At 38.7% G+C, this 24,522-nt stretch overlaps 1 protein-coding gene across 2 annotated transcripts in view; it reads left to right on the forward strand.

Moving 5' to 3' along the window:
• The window catches only part of SBF2 (SET binding factor 2), a 499,115-nt gene that overhangs the window by 236,300 nt on the left and 238,293 nt on the right, over nucleotides 1-24,522 (forward strand). For both annotated transcript variants that reach the window (XM_070767584.1, XM_070767585.1), the window contains exons 5-6: nucleotides 1,091-1,201; nucleotides 2,921-3,026. In XM_070767584.1, the coding sequence (XP_070623685.1) occupies nucleotides 1,091-1,201; nucleotides 2,921-3,026 (217 nt within the window). The remainder of the gene's footprint in view (nucleotides 1-1,090; nucleotides 1,202-2,920; nucleotides 3,027-24,522) is intronic.

Consider the following 24,522-nt stretch of genomic DNA (forward strand, 5'->3'; position numbering starts at 1 on the left):
GATGTTTAATTTGTTTTAAAATAGGTCTCATCTTTACTGACTCCAAAATTTATGAATCCTAAAGAAATCATTTGATTACTTGTATCAAGCTTAAAATGCATTAGTAATATAACAACTTAGTGTGTTTTTACTGAATCTTTTTAGGAGTCCAGGTGAAAGGAAATAGGATGAGTATTTGTGATTTCAAATAGTTGTGATCATACTGCTACCAACATAGCTTTAAAATATTGTTTACTTCCAGATATTTTACTTTTTAGATAGTTAGAATTTTCAAATATAGAAAAAAAATTACTGTAGTTATAAATACATTTGAAAGGGAAGAGGGCTTATTTTTCTTACTTCAGTCGTTATCTTTAATATTAGTTATGTTGACCATTGTCTAGAAATCACAGATTTTCTTTAGAAAGTATAAATTACACCTTAAAATCTCTCAAGGACTTGAGAAATTAATGCATAATTTCTGGAAAACTTTTCTGTATAGTTGAGATTATATATATTCTTAGTGTCAAGATTTCAATGACAATTGGTAAGTCCTAACAGATATTAGTTTTTTAATTATAAATTTTAATAAACTGGAAGATTCATATGATTCCATTTTGTCCTCCATTTTACCACCTACCTTCTTCTGAGCTTAAAGTGTTAATCATATATTCTCTATTTTGCTGTTCTTTATAATAATTCACATAAGTTAAATTTTTCTGTAAAATAAATGTTCTGAATTATTGATAATCACAAAATAAGGTAAAATTTCTAAATTTTTTTCTTGAAAATTGGAGTTTTGCAAAATAAGTTGAGACAAAAAGAGTTTTAAGCCTTACAAATTTGCTAAAGTGGTTATCTGAACACAAACACCTGTTTTACAAATTATGTACTTCTGTTTTTTATAAACTCATCTTAGAAGCTCATTTAGAGCTTCTGGTTCTGGAGGAAAATTTAATAAACTTAATAACATTTGCTGCTTAAAATTTATTCCATGGTCACTGTAGAATATACTACATTCAAAGAGAACCTTTCCTGGGAGCAGATGTCACAATTTATTTTTAGTGCTTGCTTTTTCCATTAAATAACTACATGCATCTTTTGTTTTCAGGCTTGCCTGGGTTTGATCTACACTGTATATGTGGACAGTCTGAATGTCTCCTTGGAAAGTCTCATTGCAAACTTGTGTGCGTGTCTTGTCCCAGCGGCTGGAGGGTCTCAGGTAAACAGAATAAAAAAGACGATGAAGAGGGCCTGCTTCTCTTCTCCTCTCCTCCAGTTAATTTAATTTATGAAGAAAAGGAAAAAAACGAATTCTTTAAATATTTTCTTTTTAAAGTGGGTCTTAGGGGACTTCCCTGGCAGTCCAGTGGTTAAGACTCCGCCCTTCCAATGCAGGGGGCGAGAGTTCAATCCTTGGGAAAAAAAAAAGGTCTTAGTTTAGTTAAGCATTGTCCCTGTGGTCTTCCTTCTAGAAACACAAGATTCCATTCTTTTCTTAGGTCATGGGGTTAATTTTAACACAGGGTTCACCTTTCACATTGCATAGTTAGAAGTTATATTCTGTGTAACTTGAAATCTAGCTTACATTTTCTTGGGAATGCACTTTTTAAAATTGAATTTCAGATGTGTTCTTTATACCATGCTTATTCCTCTATATGATTACACCTCATTAAAATTTTTTTCAGTGACACAAATTCAGAGATAACATTAAGAAAACTGTCAGTATAATTTTTTGTAGCATTGTAACTACCGCTGGATAGGTTAATTCATTTCTTCATCTCCTAAAACCATTTTGTGTGTTGTGTGTAATGTTTAGTAGAATAGCTTGCACTTAAGCTTCAGGAGAAGAGGGCTTATTTTTCTCATCTCAGTTGTCTGCCTTTAATAATAATAATGATGATATTGACCATTGTCCAAAATCACAGATCTTCTTTGGAAAGTATAATCTATACCTTAAAGAATTTCATCATACGTAGATTGAGCACATGAGGACATTAAACTCTTACACTGAAATAATGCTTTCCCAAAGTGACATGTCTTTCATCTTCTCTGTGTCTTGAAATTTTTATCTTCTTCTCTGAAGTAGAAAAATGAGAACCTCAGCTTCTAAGACTAAATGTTCCTAGGTAACTTAAAAAAACTACTTAAGTCCTAAAATTGATTAGTTGACCACTTACTATGCTTATTCTTATGAAATATCAATATCAAGGGAAAGAACAGCCCTCTAAAAATTACATTTTTTAAACTCTGATCGATTAAAAAAAAGTCTGATAGAGATGTTACTTATGGTAAAATTGACAACTTTTTCCCTTGCCCTTTGCCTTTTTAACTATCTACTATCTTTCCTAATGCCTTTTGGTTACTCTTAAGCTTATTTTCCTTCTGTACTCCCCTCCCTCACTCTCCTGTTTGTACTCCAAGGGCAGAATATGAAACGTGAGTTTAGTCACAACTGAACCTACACTGTAAAGCAGATGAGTTACTTTATGAGACTTTATTATGATGAAATTTTTGTTGACACGATTTTATGTATTTTTAAATTTAAAAAGGATTATTATTGTGACTATTAGAAGTTTTTAAATTATGTGTTTCATATTACATTTTATTTTTCCAGTTTTATTCACATGTAACTTGCATATAAATGTTAGCTTTAATATTTTATTATTTTTAAGTTACATGTTACTGTCACTGATTTGTGTGTTTCATTATTACTAAATTTTCACCTTCCAACTACTGAATTTTCTTGTATCATATTCATTTGGGCACAAAGTAGCTTTAGTGTTTTGAGCTGCCTTGTTGCCCTTCGCATCTGTTAGTTGGGTCTTATAAGACCATCATCTGCTCTCAATTTGAACTTCAAAGAGATTTTTTTTATCTTGAGAAAATGTGTGAAAAGAAATCATTTGTTGTGTGTATATCTTTTCCGCCCAATCTGCAGAAGCTGTTTTCCTTGGGTGCAGGAGACAGACAGCTGATCCAGACTCCCTTGCATGACAGTCTTCCTGTCACAGGAACTAGTGTGGCTCTCCTGTTCCAGCAGTTAGGTATGTCTTGTTCTCCATTTTTCAGTGTTTTTCTAAAAGCTTCTGAAAACAAGATTAAGTTTTAAGCCATCACCCGACATGAACCAGGACAATAAAAAAGTAAACCATTAAATAACATATATAAAATACATAATTATATGGGTTCTAATCCCAACTAGTACTCATTGTTTTTAACCTCGGCTCCTTTTGCTCTGTAGTCACTTAGGCTTTTAGAAGGAAAACATATTTTCTCTGTGCTGTAAAACACGAATAGGTAGTATGTTTTGTTTTTCCTTAGAAGGTAAAACTAAAAGAATCCCTTCCTTTTCATTTCGCCACCTGTAACAGGACTTCATCTCTAATTTTCTAGCAATGGCTCGGGTGAAGAATTAGAGGGAGGACACGAGAAAGTGCCCTCTGTACATTGGACAGCTCATACTTCATTAAAGGAGTAATGTAACTTAGAGTATATTTCAGATCAGTGCTGCCAGAGATTGTCACTTACTTTATCTCTTCAGTCAGTTCAGTCACTCAGTCGTGTCTGACTCTTTGCGACCCCATGAACCGAAGCATGCCAGGCCTCCCTGTCCATCACTAACTCCCAGAATCCACCCAAACCCATGTCCATCGAGTCAATGATGCCATCCAAACATCTCATACTCTGTCCCCTCCTGCCAAAATCTTTCCCAGCATCAGGGTCTTTTCCAGTGAGTCAGTTCTTCACATCAGGTGGCCAGAGTATTGGAGTTTCAGCTTCAACATCAGTCCTTCCAATGAACACCCAGGACTGATCTCCTTTAGGATGGACTGGTTGGATCTCCTTGCAGTCCAAGGGACTCTCAAGAGTCTTCTCCAGCACCACAGTTCAAAAGCATCAGTTCTTCGGCCCTCAGCTTTCTTTATAGTCCAACTCTCATATCCATACATGACCACAGGAAAAACCATAGCCTTGACTAGACGGACCTTTGTTGACAAACTAATGTCTCTGCTTTTTAACATGCTATCTAGGTTGGTCATAACTTTCCTTCCAAGGAGTAAGTGTCTTTTAATTATATGGCTGCATCATCATCTGCAGTGATTTTGGAGCCCCGAAAAATAAAGTCAGCCACTGTTTCCACTGTTCCCCATCTATTTCCCATGAAGTGATGGGACCAGATGCCAAGATCTTAGTTTTCTGAATGTTGAGCTTTAAGCAAACTTTTTCACTCTCCTCTTTTACCTTCATCAAGAAGCTCTTTAGTTCCTTTTTGCTTTCTGCCATTAGGGTGGTGTCATCTGCATATCTAAGGTTATTGATATTTCTCCCGGCAATCTTGATTCCAGCTTGTTCTTCATCCAGGCTGGCATTTCTCATGATGTACTCTGCATAGAAGTTAAATAAGCAGGGTGACAATATACAGCCTTGATGTACTCCTTTTCCTATTTGGAACCAGTCTGTTGTTCCATGTCCAGTTATCTCTTACTTGTCTTATATGTGTACCTACATAAGAGTTTCTCACTCCCTTAGATTATGTTTTTCACTTTTTCCCCATCTGTGTCTTTTTATAGTTGAGTTGAAACCGTCCCTTTCCTGAAGGCCTATCTCTACTTCTCCATGGAATTTTTAATTCCTTACACAAAAATTCTACCTTTTTATTTCCTCCCATCTCATGTTGAATTTTACTCCCTGCTCAACTCTGAAACACATCACTCCTTTTCCTCTAATGGCCCCATCCTTATTCTTCTTTGTGACTTCCATCAGTGAAATTTAGAGAGCCTCAGAAGAGTTTAATGGGCTTCCCTTGTAGCTCAGTTGGTAAGGAATCAGCCTGCAATGTTGGACACTTTGGTTCAATTCCTGGGTCAGGAAGATCCTCTGGAGAGGCAAATGGCAACCCACCCCAGTATTCTTGACTGTAAAATCCCATGGACAGAGAAGCCTTGCTGGCTACAGTCCATGAGGTCTCCAGAGTTGAGCATGACTCAGTGATCAAATCACCACACATAGAGTTTCTAGTAGCCTAATAAAGATGAATGATGGCATCAGTCCCAAAGTAGTAGTTCCCTATTATATCTGCCTCCCCATAGGAGTTTAAACTGTTAAAAATCATGTATTCCTTTTCTTCCTCCCTGAAAGTTTCTGCTCGTTGAATCATCTCAACCAAGTTCAAATTAATTTAATTAAAGCTATTTTGTTTAATGTGTGAAATAGGCACTGACTCCTTGGTGGCACTTATTTCTGTAAAGAATATCTTATTGATTAAAACCTTCCTCCACAAAGTTTTGGATGTAATTTTAGGGGTTCATGAACTACCTACAGAGCCTGTGCATGGTCCCTAACTAATCACTAACTTAATTGATTTTAGCTAGAAAAGTTATGACCAACCTAGATAGCATATTGAAAAGCAGAGACATTACTTTGCCAACAAAGGTCCATCTAGTCAAGGCTATGGTTTTTCCAGTGGTCGTGTATGGATGCGAGAGTTGGACCATGAAGAAAGCTGAGTGCTGAAGAATTGATGCTTTTGAACTGTGATATTGGAGAAGACTCTTGAAAGTCCCTTGGACTGCAAGGAGATCCAACCAGTCCACTCTGAAGGAGATCAGCCCTGGGATTTCTTTGGAAGGAATGACGCTAAAGCTGAAACTCCAATACTTTGGCCACCTCATGCAAAGAGTTGACTCACTGGAAAAGACTCTGATGCTGGGAGGGATTAGGGGCAGGAGGAGAAGGGGACGACAGAAGATGAGATGGCTGGATGGCATCACTGACTCGATGGATGTGAGTCTGAGTGAACTCCGGGAGTGGGTGATGGACAGGGAGGCCTGGCATGCTGTGATTCATGGGGTTGCAGAGTCAGACACGACTGAGTGACTGAACTGAACTGAACTGAAGCACTATTCACATGATCTTTTTCATTTAGGACGGCTTGTATGGCTGTACATGGGTCGGCAGTGGTGTGCCTCAAGGACAGGGGCTCTGGGTGCAGCAGACATGGGTATCACATAAGCACTCTTGAAGGAGGTCGCCATTAACCCTACCATAGAGCTGCCAGAACTTAACTGGACTGGGAAATAGACTATTGCAGGGCACAGCAGAACCTTGTGCACCAGGACCTAGGAGAAAGGAGCAGTGACCCCACAAGAGACTGTCCCGGACTTGCATGTGGGTGTCCATGAGTGGAGGCGTGGGTTGGTGGTGGCCTGCTGCAGGGTTGGGGGCACTGAGTGTAGCAGTACATATATGGGATCTTTGGAGGGAGGTCACCATTATCTTCATTACCTCCAGTTTGGCCCCAGGTAAACAGCAGGGTGGGAACACAGCTCCACCCATCAACAGATAATTGGATTAAAGATGTACTGAGCACAGCCCCGCCCATCAGAACAAGACCCATTTTCCCCTCAGTCAGTTTATCCCATCAGGAAGCTTCCATAAGCCTCTTAACCTTCTCCATCAGAGAGCAGACAACCAGAAAACCACAATCACAGAAAACTAACCAATCTAATCACATGGACCACTGCTGCTGCTGCTGCTAAATCACTTCAGTCCGACTCTGTGCAACCCCATAGATGGCAGCCCACCAGGCTCCGCCATCCCTGGGATTCTCCAGGCAAGAACACTGGAGTGGGTTGCCATTTCCTTCTCCAATGCATGAAAGTGAAAAGTGAAAGTGAAGTCGCTCAGACCCGATGGACTGCAGCCTACCAGGCTCCTCTGTCCATGGGATTTTCCAGGCAAGAGTACTGGAGTGGGGTGCCATTGCCTTCTCCGTCAATATGTCTAGCACACTGAATTAATGTTTTTTAAAAGCCATTAATTTTAGCACATCATCGTGAAAGTTCAACAAATGAAAAAAGAAAATCCTAAAGAGAAAAAAATAAAAAGAGAAAGGCTAAATATTTTACAATGGATCAAAAAAATCAAAATACCAACAGAAATCTATTAACATTAATTAATTACATTAATAAATTATAAAAGTAATAAAATTAACTCCTTAATTTTAAAAATAGGACATAATTCAACGTAACACTCATTCTTAAATTAAAAATGAGTTCCAGAATTGCTGATATTGTTTACTGGACATATTAGCAGAAGTAATTACCCAAGAGAAAGAAACTAACAATACAAAAATTGGAAGATAAAAGTATCACTATTTCCCAGTGATATAACTGTTATATCATTCACTGGAAAAGTGAATAGGATCAACTAAAAAACGACTATGAACAACAAGATAATAAAACTTTAATAAAAACTGATTCATATTTTGGGCCAGGATTTACCCTGCAGCTTGATACACCTTAAAAAGCTGGAAAAAAATAATATGAAATAGTGGGCAACTGAAGGACAAAGATCCCTGAAAAGCAGGAAACAGCAGGTCATTCGGTAAAGAATCCATCTGCAATGCAGGAGACCCCAGTTCGATTCCTGGGTCAGGAAGAGCCGCTGGAGAAGGGATAGACTACCTACTCCAGTACTCTTGGGCTTCTCTTGTGGCTCAGCTGGCAAAGAATCTGCCTGTAATGTGGGAGACCTGGGTTCGATCCCTGGGTTGGGAAGATCCCCCAGAGGAGGGAAGGACTACCCATTCCAGTATTCTGGCCTGGTGAATTCCATGGACTGTATAGTCCATGGAGTCACAAAGAGCTGGACATAACTGAGTGACTTTCACTTTCACTATTGGCACCACTTTCTGCCTTGAGAGAGTTTACAGGCCATGGTGCAGGGAGGGGGAACAGAGGTGGGGCTTAGAGGACTCCCTAGACAAGGAAATAGAGTGGAGACCTCTGGAGAGCAAGGCAGCTAGAGTTCTTAGGACAGAACCCAGAGAGCAGGGAGTTGCAGAGAGAAAGAATGGGATATCTGCAAGGGTTCCACAGTCTCGTCTAACCCAGTGAAACTATGAGCCATGCCATGTAGGGCCACCCAATACAGATGGGTCATGGTGGAGAGTTCTGACAACATGTGGTCCACTGGAGAAGGGAATGGCAAGCAACTTCAGTATTCTTGCCTTGAGAACCCCATGAACAGTATGAAAAGGCAAAAAGATAGGACACTGAAAGATGAACTCCCCAGGTTGGGAGGTGCCCAATATGCTACTGGAGATCAGTGGAGAAACAACTGCAGGAAGAATGAATAGACGGAGCCAAGGCAAAAACAGCGCCCAGCTGTGGATGTGACTGGTGATGGAAGCAAGGTCCAATGCTATAAAGAGCAATATTGCATAGGAACCTGGAATGTCAGGTCCATGAATCAAGGCAAATTGGAAGTGGTCAAACAGGAGAAGGCAAGAGTGAACATTGACATTTTAGGAATCAGCAAACTAAAATGGACTGGAAAGGATGAATTTAACTCAGATGACCATTATATCTACTACTGTGGGCAGGAATCCCTTAGAAGAAATGGAGTAGCCCTCATAGTCAACAGAAGAGTCCGGAATGCAGTACTTGGATGCAATCTCAAAAATGACAGAATAATGTTCATTTCAAAGGCAAACCATTCAATATCATAGTAATCTAAGTCTATGCCCCGACCAGTAAAGGTGAAGTTAAATGTTTCTATGAAGACCTACAAGACCTTTTAGAACTAACACCCCCCAAAAATGTCCTTTTCATTATAGGGGACTGGAATGCAAAAGTAGGAAGTCAAGAAGCATGTGGAGTAACAGGCAAATTTGGCTTTGGAGTACAGAATGAAGCAGGGCAAAGGGTAATAGAGTTTTGCCAAGAGAATGCACTGGTCATAGCAAACACCCTCTTCCAACAATGCAAGAGAAGACTCTACACATGGACATCACCAGATGGTCAACACCGAAATCAGATTGATTATATTCTTTGCAGCCAAACATGGAGAAGCTCTACAGTCAGAAAAAACAAGACCAAGAGTTGACCATGGCTGAGATCATGAACTCCTTATTGCCAAATTCAGACATAAATTGAAGAAAGTAGGGAAAACCACTAGACCATTCAGGTATGACCTAAATCAAATCCCTCACAATTATACAGTGGAAGTAATAGATTTAAGAGACTACATCTGATAGACAGAGTGCCTGATGAACTATGGACAGAGGTTTGTGTCATTGTACAGGAGACAGGGATCAAGACCATCTCCATGGAAAAGAAATGCAAGAAAGTGAAATGGCTGTTTGAGGATGCCTTACAAATAGCTGTAAAAGAAGAGGAGCAAAAACAAAGGAGAAAAGGAAAGATATACCCATTTGAATGCAGAGTTCCAAAGAATAGCAAGGAGAAATAAGAAAGCCTTCCTCAGCAATCAATGCAAAGAAATAGAGGAAAACAATAGAATGGGAAAGACTAGAGATCTCTTCAAGAAAATTAGAGATACCAAGGGAGCATTTCATGCAAAGATGGGGTCAATAAAGGACAGAAATGGTATGGACCTAACAGAAGCAGAAGAGATTAAGAAGAGGTGGCAAGAATACACAGAAGAACTGTACAAAAAGATCTTCACGACCCAGATAATCACGATGGTGTGATCACTCACCTAGAGCCAGACATCCTGGAATGTGAAGTCCGGTGGGCCTTAGGAAGTATCACTACGAACAAAGCTAGTGGAGGTGATGGAATTCCAGTTGAGCTATTTCAAATCCTGAAAGATGATGCTGTGAAAGTGCTGCACTCAATATGCCAGCAAATTTGGAAAACTCAGCAGTGGCCACAGGACTGGAAAAGGTCAGTTTTCATTCCAATCCCTAAGAAAGGCAATGCCAAAGAATGTTCAAACTACTGCACTCATCTCACACGCTAATAAAGTAATGCTCAAAATTCTCCAAGCCAGGATTCAACAGTATGTTTACCATGAACTTCCAGATATTCAAGCTGGATTGAGAAAAGGCAGAGGAACCAGAGATCAAATTGCCAACATCTGCTGGATCATCAAAAAGGCAAGAGAATTCCAGAAAAACATCTACTTCTGCTTTATGGACTATGCCAAAGCCTTTGACAGTGTGGATCACAATAAACTGTGGAGAATTCTTCAAGAGATGAGAATACCAGACCACCTGACCTGCCTCTTGAGAAACCTATATGTAGGTCAGGAAGCAACAGTTAGAACTGGACATGGAACAACAGACTGGATCCAAATAGGAAAAGGAGTACGTCAAGGCTGTATATTGTCACCGTGCTTGTGCTTATTTAACTTCTATGCAGAGTACATCATGAGAAATGCTGGGCTGGATGAAGCACAAGCTGGAATCAAGATTGCCCAGGAAAAATATCAATAACCTCAGATATGCAGATGACACCCCCTTTATGGCAGAAAGTGAAGAACTAAAGAGCCTCTTGGTGAAAGTGAAAGAGGAGGGTGAAAAAGTTTGCTTAAAGCTCAACATTCAGAAAAAAAAGATCATGGTATCCGGTCCCATCACTTCATGGCAATTAGATGGGGAAACAGTGGAAAGAGTGACAGACTTTGTTTTTTTGCACTCCAAAATCACTGTAGATGGTGACTGCAGCCATGAAATTAAAATACACTTGCTCCTTTGAAAAAACGCTATGACCAACCCAGATGGCATATTAAAAAGCAGAGACATTACTTTGGCAACAAAGGTCCATCTAGTCAAAGCTATAGTTTTTCCAGTAGCTATGTATGGATGTGAGAGTTGGACTATAAAGAAAGCTGAGCGCTGAAGAATTGATACTTTTGAACTGTGATATTGGAGAAGACTCTTGAAAGTCCCTTGGACTGCAAGGAGATCCAACCAGTCCATCCTAAAGGAAATCAGTCCTGAATATTCATTGGAAGGACTGATGCTGAAGCTGAAACTCCGGTTCTTTGGCCACCTAATGCGAAGAGCTGACTCATTGGAAAAGACCCTGATTCTGGGAAAGATTGAAGGCGGGAGGAGAAGGGGATGACAGGATGAAATGGTTGGATGGCATCACTGACTCGATGGGCATGAGTTTGAACAAGCTCCTGGAGTTGGTGATGGACAGGTAAGCCTGGCGTGCTGCAGTCCATGGGGTCGCAAAGAGTCAGACACAACTGTGCGACGGAACTGAACTGAACTGAACTAACCTTGCCAAACACTACCTGTATTTTCCCAAGAGATTAAGTCTGATTCTGATCCTGGAAAACAGAAGGTAGGGAACACATTGCTTCCAGAGACTGCAGTTGTCAAAATCCAGGCTCTCAGAAACTGTTGGTCAATGTCACAAATTCTTAACAAATAAATTATATGGAGGAGGAACCTCAAGATTTAAAGTGTTTTGAGGGTCTTCCCTGGCGGTCCAGTGGTTAAGACTGCATGCTTCCACTGCAGAGAATGCAGGTTCTATCCCTGGTCATGGAACCAAGATCCAGCATGCCACATGACATGGACAAAAAATAAGTAAGAGATTTGAAACAGATTCCATTTTTAACAGAGTGAGATTATACTGTAGTGTCTAGGGATGCACCTTTTGGTGAAAAAAAAATGTCTGTAGGAAAAACCAGGAAAACTTATGGCAATGGAGAGGTTATCATGATTAGAGGCATATGCAAGGGGCTTCTAGGGCTGCTGGCAAAGTCCTCCCTTGACCTTGGTAGTGTTTGTAAGATAGTTCATTGAACTATACATTTAATTTGTATCCTTTTCTGTATTTGTGCTTTATGTTAGAAATATTTAGAAAACTTGTGCAACTATTTAACTCTTCATATGTGCACCTTTTTTTTTTTTGTTTATAAAAGTTCAGTGCTTGAACAAAGTAAAAGATTTTATCCTCCAGTAACAAAAAGACAGTACAGGACTGATATGTTAATTCCCAGATGTCTTCAGGAAGACATGTTTTTCCCTTATTTATTAATAGGGCATGTTCACTTTCTTGACTGGGGAGCTTCAAGAACTGCCTTGTCTTATTATCCTGTGCATCCTCTATATCTGGCATAGTGCCTTGGACACAGAAGGCATCAGTATTTACTGAATAAATGACTGCACCAGCCATGAAGAAGACGGCAGTCATATCTCCTAGGAGAGTTCTGTATATGGATGAAGTGCACAGAACAGATGATGATCAGCCATTTGACTATCAGCTTTCTAGTATTTTGAGGTTAATTATCTTTTGCTTACATATTAAAAATTTACTTTTTCAGCATTTTTCTTTCAGCTTATTCTTCATAAGGAAAAGATAAGAAAGGAAAGGAGAAAGAAGGATGCCTCTCAAACAGCACTGTATGCAGTTGTAGTTGCCAAAGCATGTGGTACTGATAGTTCTGTCTGAAATCATGTTTTTATCACCGGTCATTTTGGTTAGACTGTCGTTGAAGGCCAACATTAGACCATTATCACAGTTCACTACCTATGTTGGGGATGCGGTAGTGGTGGTAGATTTTACAAAGCACAGACAGGAAGCAGATAAAATTCTAAGATACTTTTGTAGCCTTGACTAGTTTTCCTGTGAAAGTCCTAAATGTAATGATAGCATTTCCTTGGTTCTTCTTTCCAAGGGTTGTTATGATAATGAGTTTGTTTTTCACAGTTTCAGAGCTATGTTTGCCTGAAGTTGTTATGTGGACTTATGCCATTACCCACTTCATTCCTTAAAATTTTCTGTTAACCAGCTTCATCTCCAACTTAACATCTGTTTTATTTATTTGTATCTTTTTGTAGTCTATGTGAATTGCTTTTTATTTACCTAAGATTTGTGTTTTGTGTAGAAAATTGTAATTTTTCATGTTAATTAAGATTGTATTCACAGGAACTGGTTTTTATAGTCCCTCTGATTTTTTTAATCCATAGCTCAGGTATCCCTCCTTGACCCAGATAATTTTGTGAAATTCTCTTGACATCTTTTGAGATATATTTTCACCTATAATTTGGTTTCTAACTATAAACACACTCATTATAGAATAATTGTTCCCAATTTTATAGTATACTATTTATTAGACCTTCTTAAAGTCACAGGCTAAAGCTAGTTTGGGCCTTAAGTTACTGTCACTCTGTTTCCATTGTTAACAGCATTCGTCATGTAACATCTGTGTTTATTGAGATATTCTTGAGCTATAACTTGTATAAGTTTGAGGTTTACAGTGTGATGCTGTGATGCTTATATGTATTGCAAAATGATTACTGTAATAAGATTAGTTACCACCTTCATCCCCTCACATAACTATCATTTGTGTGCTGATAACATTTAATATCTACTCTTTACACAGTTTTTAAATCTGTAATACAATATTGCTAATTATAGTACCATGCTATACATTACATGCTCAGAATTTATTCATCTTATACTTGGAATTTGTATTTTTTGACTAGTATCTTCCCACTTCCCCAACGCTTTGCGTACATGTGTGCTCAGTTACTCAGTTGTGTCTGACTCTTTGCTACCTTTATGGACCGTATTCTGCTAGGCTCCTCTGTCCATGGGATTTTCCTTGCAAGAATACTGAAGTGAGTTGCCATTTCTTACTCCAGGGTATCTTCCCAAACCAGGGATTAAACCCACATCTCCTGCATCTGCTTGCTTTAGCAGGCGGACTCTTTACCACTGAGGCACCTGTGAAAGCCCTCCCACACCACCTAGCCCCTGGCAGCCACCATTCTGTCTGTTTCTGATTTCAGCTTTTTCAGAGTCTATAAAAATGAGAATATAAAGTATTAGTCTTTCGCTGACATTTCATTTAGCATAGTGCCTTCGGGATCTATCCATGATGTCATGAAAGACAGTGTTTCCTTCCTTTCTCCAATGTATTATATGTGTATTCTTTTCCATTCATCTGTTGATGGACACTTAGGTTGTTTCCATGTCATGGCTATTGTAAATAATACTGCAGTGAACACATGAGTAGCTCTTAGAGATAGTGAGTTTATTTCCTTTGAATATGTACCCAGAAGTGGAATCACTGTATCAAATGGTAGTTCTATTTTTTTTTTGAGAGCCTTCATATGGTTTTCCATAGTAGTTGGACCAATTTACATTCCCGCCAACAGTGTATAAGAGAGATCTCTTTTGTCTTTTGATAGTAGTCATTCTAACTGTTGTGAGATGATTGGCATTTCCTTGATGATTAATGAAGTTGAGCATCTTTTCATGTGCATGTCAGCATTTATATGTCTTCTTTGGAAAAATGTCTGTTTTTTTTAAGTCCTTTACCCATTTTGTAGTCTTTCTTTTTTCCTTTTTGCTATTGAGTTATATGAAAGTGGAAGTGAAGTCTCTCAGTCGTGTCCGACTCTTTGCGACCCCATGGACTGTAGCCCACCAAGCTCATCCATCCATGGGATTCTCCAGGCAAGAATACTGGAGTGGATTGCCATTTCTTTCTCCAAGGGATCTTGCCAACCCAGGGATCGAACCCAGGTCTCCCGCATTGCAGGCAGACGCTTTAACCTCTGAGCTACCAGGGAATGTTGCAGAGTTATATGAGTTCCTGTTATATTTTAGATATTAATATCTTAGCAAATAGATGATTTGCATGTAATTTCTCCAGTTTATAGATTGCCTCTTCATTTTGCTGATTGTTTCTCCTGCTGTTCAGAAACTTTTTAGTTGGGTATAATCCCAGTTGTTTATTTTTGTATTTGCTGCTTGAGTTTTGGGTGTCACATCTAAAAAATCATTGCCAAGACCAGCATCAGGGAGCTTTTCCTCTGTTTCCTTTAGTAGTTTTATAGTTTGTTTCTTTTATTTATATATTAATCTGTTTCATATTATTTTTTGTGAGTGGTGTGAGATAGGGGTCAATTTTATTATTTTGCACATGAATATTCAGTTTTAGTTAAAGAGACTATTCCTTTCCCCACTGAATATTTTTGGGTTTTTGTCACGTGTTAGTTCACTGTATATGTGTGAGTTTCTTTTTACACTCTGAATTCTATTTCATTGATCTATGTGTCTGTTTTTATGCTGATACTATACTTTAAAAAAAATATTATTGTAGCCTTAGAATACAGAGAAGGCAATGGCACCCCACTCCAGTACTCTTGCCTGGAAAATCCCATGGATGGAGGAGCCTGGTAGGCTGTAGTCCATGGGGTCGCTAAGAGTCAGACACAACTGAGCGACTTCCTTTTCACTTTTCACTCTCATGCATTGGAGAAGGAAATGGCAACCCCCTCCAGTGTTCTTGCCTGGAGAATCCCAGGGGCGGGGGAGTCTGGTGGGCTTCCGTCTATGGGGTCGCACAGAGTCGGACATGACTGAAGCGACTTAGCAGCAGCAGCAGCAGCCTTAGAATATAGTTTAAAATCAGGAATTGTGAAACCTCCAACTGTGTCCTTTCTCAGAATTCCTTTGGCTATTTAGGAACTTTTATGGTTCATAAGAATTTTAGGATTGATTTTTTTCTATGCCTATTCAAATATAATTATCAGTTCAGTCACTCAGTAGTGTCTGACTTTTTGTGACCCCATGGACCACAGCATGCCAGGCCTCCCTGTTCATCACTAACTCCTGGTGCGTATCCAAACTCATGTCCATTGAGTTGGTGATGCCGTCCAACCATCTCATTCTCCATCGTCCCCTTCTTCTCCTGCCTTCAATCTTTTCTAGTATCAGGATCTTTTCAATAATTTTGATTAAATTGAATTTATAGGTGGTTTGATGTAGTATGGATATTTTAAGTGTTAATTCTTCTGAATTATGAATATGGGATATATTTCCATTCATTTATATCTTCCTCAGTTTCTTTCATCAAACTCTCATCATTTTCAACATACAGATCTTTGCCTCCTTGGTTAAATTTATTCCTAAGTATTTTATTCATTTTGTTGCTACTATAAATGAGATTATTTTATTTCTTTTTCAAATTGTTTGTTGTTAGTGTGTAGAAATGCATCTGATTTTTCTATGTTGATTTTGTATCCTACAACTTTGCTGAATTTATTTATTAGTTCTAACAGTTCTCTGTTGGAGTCTTTAGGATTTTCTGTATATATTTAAGATCATATAATCTGCAAACAAACTATTACTTCTTCCATTCTGATTTGATGCTTTCTGTTTCATTTTCTTTCCTAATTGCCCTGGGTAGGATTTCCAGTACTGTGTTGAAAAGGAATGGGCACCCTTGTCTTACTCCTGATCTTAGCAGGAAAGCTTTCAATGCTTTCACTGTTAAATAAGATGTTAGCTGTGGACTTCTCATATCAGCATTTTTTATGTTGGGGTATGTTTTTTTCCATACTTAATTTTTTGAGAGTTTTTATCATGAAAGAATTTTGAATCAGATGTTTTTCTGCATGTATTGAGATAATCATAGGATTTTTTAATATTTAATTCTATTAATGTATATCACATTGGTTAATTTGTATATGTTGAAATATCCTTGCATCCTGCAATTATATTCCACTTGATCATTGTGTATAGTCCTTTTAATATGGTATTAAATTCATTTTCCTGCTATTCTGTTGAGAATTTTCATATATTATGTTAATCAGTAAGATTGGCCTACAGTTTTCTTTCCTATTGAGTCCTTACCTGGCTTTGTTATTCTGGTAATTCTGGCCTTAGGGATTGTTCCTTCCTTTTCAGTTTTTTGAAGGAGTTTGAGAAGAATTGATATTCATTCTTCTTTAAATGTTTGGTGGAATTCACCAGTGAAACCATCTGGTCCAGGACTTTTCTCTGTTGGAAGGTTTTGGTTATAGTTTGAATCTCCTTACTCATTATTGGTCTGATCAAAATTTCTATTTCATCATGATCTCATCCTAGTGTAAACTTTTTTATATGCATACTTCTTTTTGCTTACCCATATGTAGCCAGTTTTTCATGGACTATTATTGAGTCAATATTTCTGTGTATTATCTCTAATACTAAGTAGAGATTTTTTTAAAAAATTATTAAAATTGCTAGTGTTTTTTCTTCAGTTTATCTTCAGTCAGTTCAGTTCAGTTCAGTGGCTCAGTCGTGTCCAACTCTTTGCGACCCCATGAATTGCAGCATGCCAGGCCTCCCTGTCCATCACCAACTCCTGGAGTTCACTCAGACTCATGTCCATCGAGTTGGTGATGCCATCCATCCATCTCATCCTCTGTTGTTCCCTTTTCCTCCTGCCCCCAATCCCTCCCAGCATCAGAGTCTTTTCCAATGAGTCAACTCTTTGCATGAGGTGGCCAAAGTACTGGAGCTTCAGCTTTAGCATCATTCCCTCCAAAGAACACCCAGGGCTGATCTCCTTCAGAATGGACTGGTTGGATCTCCTTGCAGTTTATCTTACAAACATTATTTTTCCTTTTTATATAAACATCCTTAAAATGTTGATTGTAACCATACCTGCTATTCAGAAAGTTATTTCTGTTCTTAAATGTTTTAATGGAAAACTTCTGGCATTCTCTCTTTTGTCTTCCTCTGGAAAAGCTTCTGGTTGTAATGCTATATAATTATTCTTAAAATGATATTAACTTTTATAAGCATATCAAAACTAATTTATGTTCCTGAAAAGAAAGAAGAAATATTATTAGAGGAAAGAATGAAGGCTAAAGTTGTGGAAGATTCTTCTCTTTAAAGGTAACACCTTTAAGAATATGTTGACTGGTAAATTTATGAACCACATGATTAATGCATCAGTTGTAGAATGATTTTTGTCCTTTTTCCTTAAATGATCAAAATCTAGAGTCTTGGATCACAGTACTGTTTTCGTTTAGTTTTCGTAGATCATTCATGTAACATTAGTACTTGATTTAGTCTTTTTCTCAATTACAATTGAAAAGATGAAGTAGCCATTTTCATTTTTATTATATGTAATTTAACATGTAGTTGGAGAATTTGTGGGCACAAAAGTTTAGATCATTACTGTAATGGAATATTGTGCTCTAGGTAGAAAAGGAAGAAATAGGAAATTTAGTGTTTTACTGTAACTGTATGTATTATTAATCATTTTGAGATAGTTGGATTGTCAGCTTTTTGTCTTGAGGTTTTGAAACAAATTAAATCTTCTCACTAGTCTGTCTGCAGCACTTTTCTGAAGATACTTCTTACCATGTCTACTTTATTCCAGAGTCCAAACAAAATTTCTGTAATGCCTATCTACAGGAGTATAATTTTTTTGTCAAATACTTAGAGAACCATTACCATATGTAAAGTCCTATGCTAGTCACTAGGGATGTAAAGATAAAACAGTCTCATCCTCTTCTCCCAGATAATACTTTTATATGTTTTAAAAATTATGGTACACTGTAATTAATGCAATAATAGAGATACTAAGAGTTAACTTTTACTAGCTAGAAAAGTGGAAGGACATTCCAGGCAGAGAGAAAGACATAAGCAATGATATAGAGCCATGATAGGCATTCATGAAATAATAAGATATTTGATGAAGCTTGAGCATTCAGAAGTGGTCACAATGTTATCAGGAAACTGATTGCTTTCTTTTAAAAATTAAACATTTAATATTTATGCTAGGTTTATAAAGGAAACTCTTCAAAATACCAAATACTAACAGTCGTGACCAATTGGTTGTTGATTAATGTACTCTGCTTGCTAGAATCATACATAAATAAAGTATTTAATATCTGCTTGCTACATGATATCATTTGAGGACAGTTCAGAAGAATCCTGATTCAAAGGATTTTCCATTTTCATTTTATTGGGTTTAAATACTAACACTAAATGGTTAAATGCTACCACTAAATGGGCTTCCCTGGTGGCTCAGCAGTAAAGACTCTGCCTGCAGGTGCAGGAGACTGAGTTCAACCCCTCAGTCGGGAAGATCCCCTGGAGAAGGAAATGGTACCCTTTCCAGTATTCCTGCCTGGGAAATCCCATGGACAGAGGAGCCTGGTAGGCTACAGTCCACAGGGTCACAAAGAGTCAGGAACAAATGAAGAGACTTGGCATGCATGCAAAGTGTATTTAATTCATGTCACATTCAAGGGAATAAAAATGTTCATAACCACTAAAGTACACCCATGTATAGTTGCCCAATTGAGTTACATTTCTTTACATTTTTTTACTTAGAAGATTTCCATTTATAACATATTTGGAAATAATATACTGAATTTGTAACAAATATGAAACATTGCCTCTCAACGGTAGTTACAGAACTTAACTGTATAAAGTATTAGATAATCTGAGAGGGTAGGGATTTTATTTTTCTTCGTTATTGTATTCCTAGTATCTGGAGCATAGTGGTGGTGGTTATTGTTCAGTTGCTCAGTCATGTCCAACTCTGTGTCCCCATGAACATGCCAGGCTTCCCTGTTCATCACCAACTCCTGGAGCTTGTTCAAACTCTTGTCCGTTGAAGTGGTAATGCCATCCAGCCATCTCATCCTCTGCTGTCAACTTCTCCTCCTGCCTTCAATCTTTCCCAGCATCAGAGTCTTCCAGTGAGTCCCTTCTTCACATCAGGTGACCAAAGTATTGGAGCTTCAGCTTCAACATCAGCTCTTGCAGTGAATATTCAGAGTTGCTTTCCTTTAGGATTAACGGTTTGATCTCCTTCCAGTCCAAGGGACTCTAAAGAGTCTTCTCCAGCACCACAGTTCCAAAGCATCAGTTCTTCAGTGCTCAGCCTTCTTTATGGTCCAACTCTCACATCCATACATGACTACTGGAAAAACCATAGCTTTGACTAGATGGACCTTTGTTGGCAAAGTGATATCTCTGCTTTTTAATATGCTGTCTAGGTTTGTCATAGTTTTTATTCCACGGAGCAAGCGTGTTTTAATTTCATGGTTGCAGTTACCATCTGTAGTGATTTTGGAGCCCAAGAACATGAAGTCTGTCACTGATTCCATTGCTTCCCCATCTATATGCCATGAAGTGATGGGACCAGATGCAATGATCTTAATTCTTTGAATGTTGAATTTTAAGCCAGCTTTTTCACTCTCTTTCACTTTCATCAAGAAGTTCTTTAATTCCTCTTTGCTTTTTGCCATTTGGGTAGTGTTATCTGCGTTTTTGAGGTTGTTGATATTTCTCCTGGGAATTATGATTCCAGCTTGTGCTTCATCCAGCCCAGCATTTTGCATGATGTACCCTGCATATAAGTTAAATAAGCAGAATGACAATATACAGCCTTGATGTACTCCTTTCCCGATTTGGAACAAGTCCATTGTTCCACGTCCAGTTCTACCTGTTGCTTCTTGACCTGCATACAGGTTTCTCAGGAGGCAGGTATGGTGGTCTGGAATTCCTACCTTTTTAAGAATTTTCCACAGTTTGTTGTGATCCATATGGTCACAACACTGTAGTCAATAAAGCAAAAGTAAATGTTTTCCTGGAATTCCTGGATGTTTTTCTGGAATGCTTTTTCTGTGATTCCACAGATGTTGGCCATTTGATCTCCGATTCCTCTCCCTTTACTAAATCCAGCTTGTACATCTGGAAGTTCTTGGTTCACATACTGGTGAAGCCTATCTTGAAGGATTTTGAGCATTACCAGGATTACTCACGTGAATTGAGTGAAGTTGTGTGGTAGTTTGAATATTCTTTGATCTGTAGTATTTCCCATTCTTTGTTATCCTCTATTTCTTTTCATTGTTCACTTAAGAAGGCTTTTTTATCTGTCCTTGCTATTCTTTCAAACTCTACATTCAAGTTTTTCCTTTTCTCCTTTGCTTTTCTCTTCTCTTCTTTTTCTCAGCTTTTTGTAAGGCCTCCTCAGACAACCATTTTGCCTTGTTGCATTTCTTTTTCTTGTAGGCTTTCAACAAATAGTGATCAAATGAATGGGAAATATCCTTTTTCATGACTTTTGTTAAGCCATGACCATTATAACATTTTCTCCATTGTGGATTGACAGAATTATAGTAAATTCTTTAAGGCTTTTGGAAATATAACCTGCCAAGAAAACCAGGACCTTCAATTCCTCAAATTGCCCATTTGAAAGCTGAGACATAGTGTTCTATTTGTATAACATATCTTTATTATTCAGAGAAGGGGAGGTTTCTGGAGAGAAGTTTGTGGTGTTGTTTTTTCAAAGCAAGAAACAAATACCTTCATTAATGTTTGATATTATGAATTTTAGATCTTTAACCCCCAAAGAAAAGTTAAGATCAGGAAGTAATTTTTCAGAATGTTTTACTATTTGGACAGTCAACAGGATGTGTATGTATCATTGTAGTCAAATCAGTAGAAATTATCACTGGAATGTTTGCTTTTCATACTGTTTTTCTCTCCTGTTATTGTGTAGCTTTGGATAGACATTGGCTACTGAAGACTAGGAAACATTCAAGGTTATTTAGAAAACTGATTATGACTAGCAGTTCAAGGATAATGAAGCCAGCAACAAGTGTTGCTAGTTAGGAATAAAAACATCAATGTAATTTAATTTCTTAAAATGTTTGAGATTGTTAATTATCTAAAACTTAAAGCATGTGATGTTTAAAAATGCAAAATTTAAGCTGTCCAGTAGTTAGTCACAGGTAAATTTTATTTTATATTATGGATGAGGTGGTTGGATGGCATTACCGACTTGATGGACATGAGTTTGAGCAAGCTCCAGGAGTTGGTGATGGACAGGGAAGCCTGGCATTCTGCAGTCCATGGGGTCACAAAGAGTCGGACACAACTGAGCAACTGAACTGAAATAATTTTCTGGATAATGAGAAACTTACCCTTTAAGCATTAGACTGTTACCCCTAACTCATTTCTAATACATGAGATGTTATCCTTTAGTAGTAAATATAGTGTAATATTTCACTCCTTGCTGTCACAAATTGATTCTACTAATGTAAGCTTTCTAAGGAGAGCTGTATGCCTTCCTTCTTCACTTTTTATCTAATACTACATGATGCTTGCCATGACTTGTATTTTCTGATGGATTATCAAAATGGGTTTATTTCTTTGTGGGTATTACAGTGGGTTCAGAGGGGAGTAGAGAGGGAAAAGTTCTTCTCCAGAGTCTTCAGGGGAAAAGTTTGGATTCCTTCCTAATGGTATACAGACTCTTCATGAACCTGGCCTCGGCAAATCTCCTCGTAGGTCTTCTGAATGCCTTTCCCTCCCTCAGTCCTTTGTTTCTTTGCATGTGGTCGTCTGTCAACTTTGAAAGTCTTACTGATCTCCCTTCCCTAACTCTAACTGCTGCTTATCCTTAAAACTGCAACTCGAGTGTCAATTCCTTTAGGTGGGCCCAGTGTAACCATAAAGGTCCTTAAAAGATGGAAGAGGGAGATATAGTGTGAGAGTGGTGCACTCTGATTCACACAAGAGGGAAAGACTCAACCAACCTTACCAGCTTCGATGATGGAAGGGGGCCATGAGCTCAAGAATGCAGGCAATTGCTAGAAGCTGGGAAACCCAGGAGTAGGGCTTCTGAGTTTTAAGCCATTAAGTTTGTGGAAATTTGCTACAATAGCCATTGGAAATTACTACACTACAGACTTTTTTAAATATAAATTTTAATTTTTAAATACCTGGACTCACAAGAAGTTGCTAAAATGGTACAGCAAATTCTCAAGTTCTGAATTCTCCAAACTTACTTCGATCTCACATCCTCAGAAAATAGTATTAGACCAATCATGATCAAAAGAGGCAAAATATATTAAAACTGAAGACATACAGAAGCAAATAAACTCCACTGTCTTTTTTTAAACTTTTATCAAAATGTACTTGCTTTACAATATTGTATTAGTTTCTACTGTACAGCAAAGTGAATCACCTATATGTATTCATACATTCTCTCTTTTTTGGATTTATATCCCATTTAGGTCAGCACAGAGCACTGAGTAGAGTTCCCTGTGCTACACAGTGGATTCTCCTCAGTTATCTTAGTAGTATGTATATGTCAGTCCCAATCTCCCAGTTCATCCCAAACCCCCTTTTCCCCAATGGTGTCCATACCTTTGTTCTGTGCATCTGTGTGTCTGTTTCTGCTTTGCAAATAGGTTCATTTGTACCATTTTCCTGGATTCCACATATATATGGGGTTGTAAAGCAGAGACATTGGGAGAAGGCAATGGCACCCCACTCCAGTACTCTTGCCTGGAAAATCCCGTGGGCGGAGGAGCCTGGTAGGCTGCAGTCCATGGGGGCGCGAAGAGTCAGACACGACTGAGTGACTTCACTTTCACTTTTCACTTTCATGCATTGGAGAAGGAAATGGCAACCCACTCCACCAGGTGGGGGAGCCTGGTGGGCTGCCGTCTATGGGGTTGCACAGAGTTGGACATGACTGAAGCAACTTAGCAGCAAAGCAGAGACATTACTTTGCCAACAAAGGTCTGTCTAGTCAAGGCTATGGTTTTTCCAGTGGTCATGTATGGATGTGAGAGTTGGACTGTGAAGAAAGCTGAGTGCCAAAGAACTGATGCTTTTGAACTGTGGTGTTGGAGAAGACTCTTGAGAGTCCCTTGGACTGCAAGGAGATCCAACCAGTCCATTCTGAAGGACATCAACCCTGGGATTTCTTTGGAAGGAATGATGCTAAAACTGAAACTCCAGTACTTTGGCCACCTCATGCGAAGAGTTGACTCATTGGAAAAGACTCTGTCTGTCAGATGCAGACTCTGTCAGCATCTCTGATGCTGGGAGGGATTGGGGGCAGGAGGAGAAGGGGACTACAGAGGATGAGATGGCTGGATGGCATCACTGACTCCATGGACGTGAATCTGAGTGAACTCTGGGAGTTGGTGATGGACAGGGAGGCCTGGTGTGCTGCGATTCATGGGGTCACAGAGTCAGACACAACTGAGCAACTGAACTGAACTGAATTGAACTGAAGGTTTGGGAAATGAAGGTTTGGAGGACAGGTTGCTTGTTAATTTCCTGTAGTCTGTCTTCTCACTCAGCCATTAGCTCTAGTAAGACAGGAACTGTGAACATTTTATGGGCTAATGCATGCCCCAGGGCTCAGATAGTGTCAGATATATGGTAGGCACACAGTAAATGTTTGTTGAATAAATGAATAATAAAGTCACCTAGAAAGTTAGGGACAACCAAAACAGGAATCCAAGGCTTGGCTCCCCCAAGCCGGGCTCTATCCATTGAACCAGGAAACCTAGATTACAGAGCGAGGCTGCTGCTGTTGTTCAGTCGCTCAGTCATGTCTGATTATTTGCAGCCCCATGAACTGCAGACTGCCAGGCTTCCCTGTCCTTCACCATCTCTTGGAGCTTGCTCAAACTCATATCCATTGAGTCAGTGATGCCATCCAAACATCTTATCCTCTGTTGTCCCCTTCTCCTCCTGCCTTCAGTCTTTTAAAGCATCAGGGTCTTTTCAAATGAGTCAGCTCTTCGCATCAGATGGCCAAAGTATTGGAGCTTCAGCTTCAACATCAGTCCTTCCAGTGAAGATTCAGGACTGATTTCCTTTAGAATGGACTGGTTGGATCTCCTTTCAGTCCAAGGGACTCTCAAGAATTCTCCAACACCACAGTTCAAAAGCATCAATTCTTTGGCACTCAGTCTCACATCCATACGTAACTACTGGAAAAACCATAGCCTTGACTAGACGGACCTTTGTAGGCAAAGAAATGTCTCTGCTTTTTAATACACTGTCTAGGTTGGTCATAGCTTTTCTTCCAAGTACTAAGTGTCTGTTAATTTCATGGCTGTGGTCACCGTCCACATTGACTTTGGAGCCCAAGAACATAAAGTCTGTCACTGTTTTCACTGTTTCCCCATCTATTTGCCATGAAGTGATAGGACCGGATACC

This window comes from Bos indicus, chromosome 15, assembly GCF_029378745.1.
Source record: "Bos indicus isolate NIAB-ARS_2022 breed Sahiwal x Tharparkar chromosome 15, NIAB-ARS_B.indTharparkar_mat_pri_1.0, whole genome shotgun sequence".
NCBI classification, from domain to species: domain Eukaryota; kingdom Metazoa; phylum Chordata; class Mammalia; order Artiodactyla; family Bovidae; genus Bos; species Bos indicus.